At 34.5% G+C, this 14102-nt stretch overlaps 1 protein-coding gene across 2 annotated transcripts in view; it reads right to left on the bottom strand.

Annotated features, from left to right (window-relative positions):
• NBEA (neurobeachin) overlaps window positions 1-14102 on the bottom strand; it is a 370152-nt gene that overhangs the window by 230725 nt on the left and 125325 nt on the right. For both annotated transcript variants that reach the window (XM_081951245.1, XM_081951243.1), the window contains 2 exons: window positions 7680-7834; window positions 6187-6313 (listed from right to left, as the gene is read on the bottom strand). In XM_081951245.1, coding sequence (XP_081807371.1) covers window positions 6187-6313; window positions 7680-7834 — 282 coding nt within the window. The remainder of the gene's footprint in view (window positions 1-6186; window positions 6314-7679; window positions 7835-14102) is intronic.

Here is a 14102-nt window from a genome sequence, read left to right as displayed (position 1 = left end):
AGTTTTCACAGATTTCATAAGGGTAACGTATCCCCTACAAAACATATATAATATGAAGGTAAAGTCTGCTTTAAATTGATTTTGAGTCTTGGTGATTTAATGGAGATAGGGTTTTTTGCACAGTCTGGGTTTGTCACTGCATAGCTCCTATGTGGTTCTCAGTCCTCAGGTTAGAATGGCAATTGGGACTAGAATTTCTGTCACTGAGCTATGCTGTCATAAAGGGTGATATCTTATGACCACATCAATTCCAACAGTCCCAGTTGCTGTATTAACCCCAGGACTATGCAAGCCATTATGTGGGAAGATGCAGGAGTCCTAGGTAAGGAGTGAAGGGAAATGTGTGGGTGTTGCAAGGAGAGAGGTATATAGACAAACTGTTGAGGCTTCAGTGGATGCTGAGGGGGGGGGGGGCTAGCAGAGGCTGTGGGTGTGTTTTAGGAAGTGTGAAAATTCCTTACGTCTAAAATTGCCATCCACCCCCCTTCCCCCCAAAAATTCTGGTAGAATAAGTTGAATTCAGAGACAACTGTTCATGAACAGAAGGGCTTTTTCCATTAGCAAATTAGTATCCAGTGGAATATTCCCACTAGAGCAATGAAACAAGGCAACTATACTATACTCATTTTTATTTCCCTTTTCTTGTACTGCATTGCTGTTATAAAGAGTTATAAAATCTGCAAATCTAGAGCAATCAACTACTGTATATCTATGAAATTATTTAGATTTGTTTAAAAAGCAACACAGAAACCTCATTTAAACTTTTGAACAATTCTAGAAATGTTTGCATACAATTTTAAATTATTAGTGCCCACAAGTGTATTTTGATCTCTAAATGTTCCGTATCATGTTCATATTATCCATACAAAATATTATTCTTAGCTTCCAATAGGCAACAACAAATTGAAGAAACATAGGGCACATCCTTAAAAACAGCATCAAAATAAATCATATTTGCTTACTTAAAAACAGTGACGTGCGGTGAGGTTCATGGCTGGTGAGGCTGGTGACGTCATCAGGAAGGCGGGGAATGGGACCACGTGTGCTGGAGGCAGAGGCTGCCTCAGCCTCCAGCACACGTGATCCCATTCCCCGCCTTCCTGAGCGTGCTCCGCCGGCTCGCGCTCCGCAGTCCTCGAAAGCGACTGGGGAACAACGAGAACCTTCCCCCAGTCGCTTTCGTTGCTTCGTCATCTGGGAGCGCCGACAACATTTCTGCCTCCGCAGCTCGCGGACGGACGGAGGTAGCCAGAGTGGCGCCGAGGCAGTCCGGTGGACGAGCGACCAAGGATCAGGCAGCCTGATCCTCCCTCGCTCGCTCGCTCTTTCGTCTGCCCGGACCGCCTCGAAGTCGCTCTGGATACATCCGTCCAGCCGCACCGGGAGCTGCGGAGGCAGAAATGTTGTCGGGGTCCAGTCGCTTTCGTTGCTTTGTCATCCGGGAGCGCCGACATTTCTGCCTCCGCAGCTCCCGGCGCGGCTGGACGGATGTATCCAGAGCGATGCCGAGGTGGTCCGGGCGGACGAAAGAGCGAGCAAGCGAGCGATGCAGGATCAGGCTGCCTGATCCTCGGTCGCTCGCCCGCCGGACTGCCTCGGCGCCACTCTGGCTACCTCCGTCCGTCCGCGAGCTGCGGAGGCAGAAATGTTGTCGGCGCTCCCAGATGACGAAGCAACAAAAGCGACTGGGGGAAGGTTCTCGTTGTTCCCCAGTCGCTTTCGTGGCTTCGTCATCCGGGAGCGCCGACAACATTTCTGCCTCCGCAGCTCCCGGGCGCGGCTGGACGGATGTATATAATATTATAATATTATATATATAGTATATAATATTATATACTATTATTTCATGAAGAGAGGTGAGGCTCTGCCTCCCCTGCCTCCCCTGACCGCACGTCCCTGCTTAAAAACTAATTTCACAGCCAATATAGCTTTTTCATAAAAGGTCTGCCTAAGTAAAATATTCCTCTCTGCTGTGGGGAAAAAAGAGAGAATTTCATCACAGAGAATTTGGTTTTATTTGCCTGGAGAAATTCCTTGTTGTATTTCTAATGAAGTACAAAAAGTACATAACACCAAAAGCACATAGCAACAATTATGATATTTCAAATCACCTGGCCCTAAAATATATCCCAAAGACTTTATTGCCCAAAATCTGCAATAGCCTCTGATTTATGGAACATCCTTCTGTCAGAGATCAGAATGGCCTCAAGGTCTATTAGTCTTTCTTAAGGATCTAAAAACCTGGGTATGTCCCAAACTGGGGGGGGGAGGCCAAAATGTGTTAAAAGCCCATTTCCTGCCTATATTGCTAACTGGCCAAATATCCTGTTCTTGTGGAGGTTGAATTGGATGTTTTTTTTATAAAAAATGTACAGGTTTTACTGCTTTTATTATTTTACAATGTTTTTTTTAATCATAACATATTTCTGAATTGTAAGCTTCACCAAGTTACTGACTAGGATGGTCAGCCACACAAATTGAACAAACAAACAAACAAGCAAACAAACGCTTAGTTTAGGGATCATTCTATAAAACTGGCCTGATCATTCTACACTAGGCCTGATCACACACCTGCCTAACTAGGGGGAAGTCTATGGGCCCAGAGCTGATCGAGTGTGGTAGAATGGACCTGGGCTTGTCCAGGCAGTAAGCAGCTAGGTCTGGCAGGTCAGAAAAGAAACTTGTATTTTGTTCTGGGAGCCCAGAGTTGAATTTCCTTAGGTACAGGTTTGCCTATTCCAGCACACACACAACCTGAGCCTCTCTAGACTAGGCTCCAGGGTTTATTTCTTTCTGTGCTTGACAAGCTAGTTGTCATCTTGAGAACCCCTAGACTGACATATTAGATTACCAGTAGAAAGAAATTACATTGGTATAAATCTATCAAAATATTTGGATTAAGCAAATTGTAATCCAAGAATGTTTATGATATAATTCATTAGTTAATCTTTTTGATGCCTCTAGTCTCTGCTGTTTCTGTACAGATTTATATACCTACCATATCCAGACACCAATGTGCAGTTCTAAATTGTTAAAGCAGTTAGAACCACTACTAAGAATACAGAGGTTCAAAACACAGACTGAGGAAAGGGAAGGGATTACAACTTTACAGCACAGTTGGCTATCAGTAAATTATAGAATTAAGTGAATTGTTAAATCAGTCAATGTTTAATACAAGCTGTCTAGGTGGTAAGAGAGACATTCAAATTGTCTCTCTACTGCATTTCCAAGGAAGCAGAAAAAAAACACTGATTTCTTACTTCCACTTTTAAGATCATTTTCTGTTGTTTAATCTCATCGAAAAGCCTTGTGACACTACAATATGCAGCCTTAGAAGAGCACTGTTCCAAACTGTTCCAAAACAGTTCAACCAACCATTTCCTTTCCTCTTATTTTCCTCAACAAAATGCTATTCTCCTCCTCAAAGGCTAAAAAACATATTAGCAACTCAACAGAGAGAACAGAGAAAAACCTCTACCCTTTGTAATAATTAGAACTCTCCCTTTGCCTTTCAGGGAGAGAGTTGCAATAATCAAAAGGTGGTAATGATCAGTGTAATATAGGTCAAAAGCACATTTATAACACTGGCCATTACAAGTATTTGATTTTTCTCTTATGGCATTTATTTCCTAGTAATGCTCTCACGAAATCATTCTGTCATTTTAACAAGAAATGCTACAAGGCAGCTGTGAAGTAGAGTAGAAAGGATTATGCTGACTCCTGACATCCCACAGCAGATATTTTAAAAGGTTACATATATTCTTAATATAAACGTGACATTAAAAATTGAAGTTTTCCCCTAAAATTCTTCTTGTAGAGAAATGGTTTTCTACCCAGAGTATATTGCTCAACAGATTTAAATTATCTCTGGAGACATGGGAAAAGATTTTAGCACTAGAAAATTAGTATTTTTTTAAAAAAAATTACTGTTTAAACTATGTGTTTAATTATAGAAATGACAAGAAAATGAAAACCCTTTTATGAAAAATAATATTTCATATAAAACCCAACTTCTGAAACACTGACAACTACAAATAAACATTCCAAGATGAAAATCTTACACTGAATTCAATGGTCCTTTTTCAAACTAGAAATTCACCATGCTGTGAATCATGGAAGAGCTATACAACACTTCATCTTTTGTAATGTTAGCATAAATATAGTTATAAAATTGCAGAACAAAAGTTAGTAAGGCACCTCATGAATAACTGAAAAACCCAGTCGTGAAGATGAGGCATTAGAAGTTAGAATAGAGTTGGAAGGAATGTTATATGTCTTCTAATCCAACTTCCTTTTCAAGCAGAAGATTTTATACTATTCCAAATAAAGGATTATATAATCTCTTTTTCAAAACTCCAGTGATAAGAGTATCCATAACTTTTGGAGGCCTGTTTTAAAAGGCATCAAGAAACAATAAACTTGGATATCCAATCCACTCATACTCTTGGCAAAGCTGAAATTCAGGTAAAAAATAGCTGCTCTTTTACAACTCTCAAAATAGCATGAAACAAGCAAAGGTTTAAGTTTAATATTATATCTTAGTGAAAAAGATGGCAATCATCTTTCTCAGATTATCCAGATTATATAAAATGGAGAACAAAATCTATCTCTTTGCAATCTGATTATAAAGATCTAAATATCTCAACATAGATACAATTTACTGGATGGAAAAAACAGCCTCCATTGTTTATGCAACACATCCCATAATTAAAGGTAAAAATATGGTTATTTATATTAGCTCAATCTCCTATAAATCAAACATTATCCCTAATATTAAATAATTTTATGAAAATATTTATCCAGTCTAATGAAGAAAATTCCATAACTGGTTGCCAATATATTCACTCTTTAGAAGGACTATCATTATAAGTAATCTCTTCAATTCATATTGTTGACACAATCTAACTTTTACCCTCCTCCCATGTTCTGTCTCTGAAATATAGCCATACAAACAACCAGAGGGGGAAATGTCAGATTGAGAGAAAGCAAAACATAAATAAAAGATGTATCTTTTAAACTCATTTAAAATTAAAATTGGATCAATTTCTTTTTCAAAGTAGTATCTAATGTATAATTAGTGATTCAGTGTTAAAAAAATTGTCAAACCGGAATCATTAAGACAGAATTCATGGCCAGATTACAATTTGATGTAACGCCTCCTTGGTACTGCAAAATGTAATTGTTTTTTTGTTACTCCAATATCATTGTAATGATTAGGTTGCTGCTACTGTAATTCAATTCATTTTTACAATTTTGAATTTATATTTCAGGAATTTAAGTTTGTAAACTTTATTGTGAAAGAAAAGGTTATAGGTAGATAGTAATACTTGAAATTATTTTTCCTCAGAAAATGTGTGAATCCTGTCTAAAAATAAATAAAATCTCTTCTGTAGTGTATGTTTTTTATTTCAAAAATTGCATTTATTTATTTTTTTCAAATATGTATAGCCATCCATCTCATATATATGACTGTAGGTGGCTTACAAACAATTAAAACAAAGGTTTAAAAAAGAAGAAAATAGAATAGAACAATTTTTAAAAGGTAACATAAAAACCATCATAAAAAATAGCTGAGGTAATCAGATTTAACAATAGCATTCAATACAACCAATCTGTCAGCCATGCTACATTCCCTGGTTGCCGTAGTGAATTGCAAAACCATGTTTTTCAAGGTCTTTCAAAAGATCAGCAGGGTATTCTTATATTTACATTTATATACCCTGTTTCCTTGAAAATAAGACCTTCCCGGATAATAAGCCCAATCGGGCTTTTGAGCGAATGCCCTAAAATAAGCCCTCCCTGAAAACATTGCAACACAGCAGCAGCCATGAGGTGACCATGCTCGCCGTCTCCTGCACCTCAAAAATAATAAGACCTCCCCGAAAATAAGGCCAAATGCTTATTTCGGGGGTAAAAAGAAAATAAGACCCTGTCTTATTTTTGGGGAAACACGATATTTACATCAGCAATGTTTTCTATATGAGAAAAAATTGAAGCAAAAATAGGATTATTAATATATTAATTATGGTTACATGTAATATGGTTATAGTCTATGTTTGTACTTCACTGAGTTCCCAAGACAGTACATTTTATTTCAAAAACCTAGAAACCTTTACAAAAATATTTTTTCTAGCAAGTTCTATGCCTTTTTTTTTATTCAGCTCCATAGTAATCAATAAAGTATACCTCATGCTTTCAGCTGAATCCTCTGGCATTGGTGCAACAGTTTGAACAGCAGGGAGATTCTTACTAGTAGCACCATTCACAAAACTTGATGATGACGACGATGATGAAGATCCTGAATCCACTGCACCTATCCACCAAAATAGAGTATATTCAGTCTGAAAAGCAATGCATCAACTTCATAGTAAATCATAATGCATCTATTTTCTATGTATCATAACTTTGGAGTGCTATTACTTTTAGACAACATTTCTCAGTTTCAAAGATCTGGCAACAAATAATTAAAAACTGAATTAAATAAATTAAAATAATTTATTCAGTAGAGGATACTCCAAAATTCAGTTAAAATCATTCATTCTTTTTTCTTAACTATACTCCAATATGCTACAGTACAGATATTTGTTTTTAAGTACTCTCATGATTATGTATGAAAAAAAACCTGTGACCAAATTGTTTAAATTATAGGAGAAAATCATCTAGAATGTCTTGCCCATATCTATTTTACAATCCAACTTTTAAAAAGTGTTATAACTATACTTCACAAATATATTTCATAAAGATACAAACACATATATCCTTTTTGAACAAAATGTCAAATCCATTATGGTGATTTAAACAAACAGTAATTATAAAACTCAAGGCTAAGACATTATCTTCTTAAAAATTACCACATGAAAGCAGCAATAAGCATTTCCAGTATCATCTAGTGTTAATGGAAATAAAAATGGAACATGTGGAAGTATCTGACCTCCATAAACCAATAAGATGACATTTATACCCTTCAGTAAATTAGTCATTCTTCTGAGTATATCTCGCTAAAAATCTCAAAGAAATATAAATGGCATGTTCTGAAAAACATCTTCCAAATTACTATAAGCAGATGTTGGTATATGTTTGTGGCATATACAGTAGACGAGATGAAAACAAAAATATGTGGCATACAAATGATACCATGTATACCAATGCAACCAGCATACAGAAAGCAATAAACTACAGCTATAATGAAATATATGAGCTGTATCCTTGATGAGTTATCCTATTATTAAGCATTTGCCATGTTGGACAAGGTTGTTTTTTTTTAAGAATATGGTCATTTCAGTAATCATTTCCACTAGATAATTTTTCATAAAAGATTTGAAATATCTCTTCCAAAATATTTTAAAATGATGTCTAGTCTAATGAATTCTATTTCTATAAACTAATTCTTTAAAAAAAATCAAGGACTGCTGATGAACATTAGGGGCATTTCCACATAGCAGATTGAGCTTATAATGTTGATGTCCTTCATCAATTTTCCATTTTTCCAACCACTAATTGAATTGCTTGATTTAGAAGATAAATTTTCTGGAGATCTTTTCAATTTACACATTAGGAATTGAGAATGTTTAAAGATATTTATTACAAAAGGATTTCAAATGTAAAAAAAGATACCAAAAGCAAAGAAGAAAATACAGAAAGACAAAGACAAAATTCACAAAAATATCTAAAGATAATACCTGTTGTATTTATCATACTTTTGGGGGTAGCTCCTGTGGCAGCAAATATATTTGGCGTACTGCTTGGTGGTAGCCCACCTCCAGCTGTGGTAGTTCCAACAGTGGTGACTGCTAGACTTCCAGGGGGAGGTTTTTTCACTGGAACTACAACACTTCTACAGAGGGGGAAAAATCAGTGCAAAATCAGAAAAAAATGCTTTTCTTCTTTCCTATTCATACACTGGAGGAAGAAATCAATTTATTATTATTACAAAGATAAATCATCAAAACAAACATAAAGCATATATAAAGTTAAAAAGGAAGAAAACAGGTACAAAAATTAAATAAAAGAACACTTTTAAGGAGTAATTAAAACCATTTAAAATATAAATATTAAAAATGTATCCTCAGATAGCATTTATACAGGGAAAGATAATATACTTTGAACAGTATAAATATAGTGAATAAGCAGATTTTTAGTCATTTCTAAAATTAGTCACATTTCATTGTTCAACTCATATCCATTAAAATCAGAAAATGTTTCTGATTTTTTTTTCAGGTAATATGACAATGTAACTTTAACTCTGAAAAGATCTCAGTAGTAATTTGATTTAGGGCTACCTGATCAGGACTGCAAAAAATCCAGATGACTACCAAAAGCCAGGAAAAAAAGAATGAAAAAGCTCTTAATGCTGTGAGTTCATCCTGATTTTTGCATCTCGGATCTGGTAGCCTTTTTATGTTATTACTTCTATTTACGGAGTTGTTACTCATATCTCCAAATATTACAATAATACATTTACATAAAATCAGTAAATCAAACTTATTTATTTCAGCAGTACCATAATATTATATTACTGTAACATCTTTAATATGAACCTTATGCATTATGTGAAATAAATAGATACAGAAAGGATTATCATGAGAAGTAATTACAATATAATTTGTATGATCTAACAAAGAATAAATTCAGAAGACAACCAAAGACAACTAAATTGTTAAGCTATATATTTTGTGGACTAAAGCAGGGGTCTCCAACCTTGGCAACTTCAAGATTTGTGGACTTCAAGTACCAGAGTTCCTCAGCCAGCAAAGCTGGCTGAGGAACTCTGGAAGTTGAAGTCCACAAGTCTTGAAGTTGCCAAGGTTGGAGACCCCTGGACTAAAGGATTGAAAGATAGGGTTTGAGACATTTAATGAAAGAATTTCAGAAATAACAGAGAAATATAAAAGAACATCCCCTCAAATCCTGCTATGGGTGTATTATCAGGGGTGGAATGAGGAGTCTTCCCAGGAAGGATGAGCAAGGATACCAGGAAAGTACGCCGGGAGTATATACTCCCAGCAATCTTTTCCAAGATATGAAAGTCATCCCTCTAGGAAAATGCTGGAGGCAGATGATTAATTTAGGGATAACAGAGAGGATATATAGTAGAAGGCAAAGGAAAACCACTTCTGTATTTTATTCCCCCAAAACTAAACAGATAGGCAAGTTTAAGTATTGCCCCTTTAGTGCCTGATGATAAGCCCCTTAATCAGATGGCACTAAAGATAGTTCTAAGGAATAGCTGAGTTCTAATGGGATTTATTGAGGCAGCCAGCATATTAGCCTTCCAGATGTCTAGTTGCTAAAGCTGCTATGAAAGAAAGTAAAATTGAACATTGTAAGAACACAACTATAGAGGAAACATGGAATATAAGAAGCATGAACATGGGAAACATCCATGTAAAGAAAAATGAACAATGACATCTGCAGCAAAAATCAAATTGAAAAGAAAAAAAAACAGAATGAGCATTATTGCTTGAAAACTTATAGCAAAGATGCTACTTGGGTATGATGTAGTCAGTGACTGAATAATATCAATTAAATTTAATGGACAACCGTTTAATATCATGTTTATCCAATTTTGTGCTCTAACCACTCATGCAGCAGAGTAGGAGATTGATGGGTTTTATGGTCAAGTTCAGTCAGAAATCAAGAGAAAAGCAAGCAAGATATGTTGCTTTTGATCATAGATTAGAAAGCTAAGATTGGAAACAATAAGAAAACCTAGTTGTACTATATGATCTAGGAAATGGGGGAAAGCAAAGTTTTTGCCCATTCAATGATTTTTTTCATTGCTAACACTTCAAACCAACAAAATGGTGCCTATTATACATGGACATCACCCAATGGAGCACGAAGAAATAAAGTTATATTATTGGTACCATGAAGTAGAAAGGCACAGTTAACAGCAAAGAGAAAGTCAATGGCTGATAGTAGAAAAGACTGTGAATGGGTCACATGCAAATAATAAGTGAAACTAAAGCAGAATAACAGTGTCACTTAACTAGAATATCCTCAATGCCTGTAATTTAAAACAATGTTAACAGCATGAAATTTACGGAATATCAAGCTCAAATATCAAACATTTTAATCAACACATATCAAATTATAGAACTTAAATACTGAAACAAAAAACAAACAAAAAACCTGTCCTAACATTTATTTCATCTAGAAGCTAGTATTTTCACCACGGACAGCTTCTGCATCTTCTGTTCTGTTAAAAATATCCTGGAGTTTGAGATTTTAGGCAACAGTTACCTAAAAGAAACTACAGAGCAATTTTTGTTCCTGATTGTTTCTTTGGGCAGAGTAAATTATGACCAATCTATTTTACTAAAATCAGGAGAGTTTTAAAAGGTGGTTAGGGGCAGGGAGAAAGGATAAGTTTAAAACAAAAATTTGGTGTTTATATCTTTTGGGGGGAATTTAACTTGCTTTATATGTGCAGGCCTTGCAATTCTACTTTTTAAAGGATAGTAAATATTAAGCAATTTACTAGAATTCTTGCTATGTAATGAAGATTTTAAATCTCTCAGAGTTTTATAGTCAATGTATTAATGCACTAAAGATAAATTTGTAAATAAGAACTGCTTTAAAAAATGAAAATAACATATTTAATCTATGAATGTCTTTGCATGTATTTCCATATATAGCAAAATATCTAAGACATATTAAAATAGTATAAATAAAAATGTGTCACTTTCACTCTAAAATTGTCATAGCCACTAGCAAATAATCAGTTGCTTGTGCTGGTGCAAATACCACTACATATATTTTTTTTTCACGTGATATTGGAATCATAACTTTGAATCAAGAGTCTAGGGCCAAAGAAATCTGTTTATATAGTTTTTGATATAATTACAGCTACACCTTAGGACAGATGAGACAGAAGGCAGGGATATATTGAAACTGATTGAAAAATGCAGTTGTCCAGAAGCACTTGTGGGGAAGAGGTCTCTGAAAAGCTGCTCAAAGCTTCAGAGTTTGAAGTGAAATTTTTGATGTTGTCACTCTCAATCTATTGAAAAGCTGACGGACAATCAAACCCGTCTGGCTAGCTGGCAGCTCATTTTGCTGGCAGGTGGCAAACAATTAGACACACCAATTTGTGCCTCCTGATGACATTAAAGCATGAAACTAAGTTGTATGCAGGGCCTAGTGATTTGTGTGAAAGCATTTCAAAAATAATACTCTTTGCCGTGGCAACTCATTTCAGACTGCCACCTTCCATTATGGCTTTGAGTAGTGAAGACGACAGACTTGAGTTACGTGCAGTGCAAGGGCGCTTCTGTTCAATCCGTCATCAGCGCCCCCCGAGACCTCAATCCCTCCTTTCATCAATATCACCTCATCATTTACATTCGATAGTACTTGAACTGCTGAATACATTAACAGAGAAGATCTATTTCATGAATATATATATATATATATATATATATATATATATATATATATATATATATATATATAATCACATCACTATATAGATATAATATATGGTGTTTTTTGCATATCATCTGCAATTCTATGTGTTTTTAAAATAATTTTAATATGTTTTAGAAAACAGTTTTTGTAGAATTATATCACTCATTTTTTGTTTTATTTGTAACAAATAAATACATAATAAGTATTTACTTGCTATGTGAACCTAGACATTTAAATGTTTTTAAAATGGATTTTAAGATTCCCCAGGAAATCTTTAATAATCTTTAGCTACTTTAGAAAATCTTATAAAAACCTTTTTGAAAAATGACATCACTAGAATAAAAAGGTATTTATAAGAAGCAGAAGAACCCTACAAATATTTTAGAATGGTAATATAAATATTTTGAATACATATGCAATAGTACAAAGAATTGCACAAGCATACCCTGCCAGTCAGTTCACAGGTTAAATTCATAGATACGCAAAGTACAATTTTCATTCTATTCAAATTTAGAATATTAAGAAAATAATATACATTACAATCTTGGACCTATTCAGATTTAAAACTCTTGTCATGTCGCATTCTAAGAAAGTATTGCAGCAAGTCTTCGACTTCTGCTACTTACAACTACTGTATCTGCACCTAAAAATCTGGACTAAATAGTGAAGAGTTAGGATTTCATATCTTTTTGCTATCATCAAGTGACTATCCAGTTTTTGCAACCCATATATGGTAGTGCTTACATTACGTCTGTTTTATCCTTTGTCTTTCATAAAGGGATTGAAAGAATCTGTCTTCTGCCACATATAAGCTATAGTTTCCTGTTACATAAAATCTGAAATATTATGTTTATTGTATAGTTTATTGTAGACTATTGTACAGTATTTATCATCAAAGTTTGATCTTGATTTGTTGAAGTTTTGATGTCTTCTTGTTTGCAAAGCCATACCAAAAAAAGAGAGCTCAGCATGGCTTATTCTCATAATAGTAATGTACTGTAGCTTTAAATTGATTATGTTATACACATAGGATTAGAACTAACACTGAAAACTGAACATAAGGGATTTGCAAATATAGTAAAACAAACATTTTCTAAGAGCATTAATATTTAACAGATTTTTAAGTTTCATCTGTCTCTTTATATTTAAATAGCCTATACTTAATGATTACAACCTTTTCTAATGTTTGAAATGTTACTACATAAGTTTAGAAACAAATGTAATTCCAAACATATGTTAGAATTGGATAAAAAATTGGAAAGATTGCACAATTTGCTGAACTTTTCCCCAAAGTTTCCATCCCAGAAATGGAAACCGACTGTATTCTTACAAAACTATGCACCTGTAATGCACAAACAACCCGAAAACATTCATAATATGCACAAAAAGGCATATTATGAATGCACATACCCAACAAACAAAAGCATATACAGGCACAAAAAGCTATCTCTTCTGCACTATAACAGTAGTGAAACACAAATTAGAATAACAAAATTGGAGGATCCATTCAAAACTACCTCAATCCCTTGATTAATCCAAGTTAAAGCATCCCTAATTGATGACTCCAGGTGCTAATTCAATACATTGGGTAAAGGTAAGCCCATAACTTCTCTAATTAGTTCCTGTCAAACTGTTTCTGTTATTTCCTTACTGTTGGAAAACATTCAATTAGAATATGTCTTCTTGATCAGAATCTGTGACAACCACCTTAAAACTTCGTGTTTGTATGAGGACTCATTGAAGATTATTTTCGAATGAGCTGATCAAGTCAACTGTGAAACCTATAGAATTGTCATCAATCCTACATTTAGTTATGAGTGATAATCAAAATATTATGAAATACTTTGTCAAATATTTGCCAATAACATTAATATAATTTATTAAAGAAATTAAAACCTTTTAAAGAATACAGTATGATACAAAGGCATAACGTACTGTTCAGAAATCCATTCTAATTTTTTGTAATCACATTGTTTTTAAAGTGCTTACAGATTCTTCTTTGGGGGTATGCTGTGGAGATTTAAATTCATCCACAGTAAATATGTATCCTTTACCAATTAATTTCAAACCTCATCCCTGCTTCTTGCTCTTCCCAACTGAAAATAGAAACACACTTCTCAAAAAATATTAAGTTAAAATGATGTTTGAGCATTTGTTCCCACTAGCATTTTTCTTCACCTGAATATGCACATTTTGATATTTTCCCCTTCTACTTCAAACATGTTTCATGAAGCCTTTTTTACTGTTCTTAATATCCTCAACTTTAGCATGGGGTTTAGGTTTTTCTAATACCATCTATACAATTATTTGGTATGTGTTTATAAACTTAATGGTGTCCCAACTCCCTTTACAATTCCCATATCTGCCTTCTTTTGCCTTTTATGCAGTCAAACTTTTTGTTTAGTTCATTATTTTCTTATTTCTTTTCATCACCAGAATGTAGAGAAATTGAGACTATGTACAGGACATAAACATTTGCAAACAAAAACTCTCAATTAAAACTAACAAATATATAGCCAAGTAAACTACAACATAATATAAACTTTCCTTTGGGCTGACTATATGACCTATGATTATTGTGAACATCTATGAAAATAATTGTGTTTACATTACCAGTTGCCATGGGGCTTCCCTTGAGATGCACTCGGAGACTACAGTTGGTCCAGAATGCGGCCGCGCAGGTGATTATGGGG

The sequence above is a fragment of the Natrix helvetica genome (assembly GCF_964273705.1).
Source record: "Natrix helvetica genome assembly, chromosome: 4".
Lineage (NCBI taxonomy): Eukaryota > Metazoa > Chordata > Lepidosauria > Squamata > Natricidae > Natrix > Natrix helvetica.
Note: the sequence above shows the minus strand (reverse complement) of the source record. Positions and strands in the feature narration are given on the sequence as shown.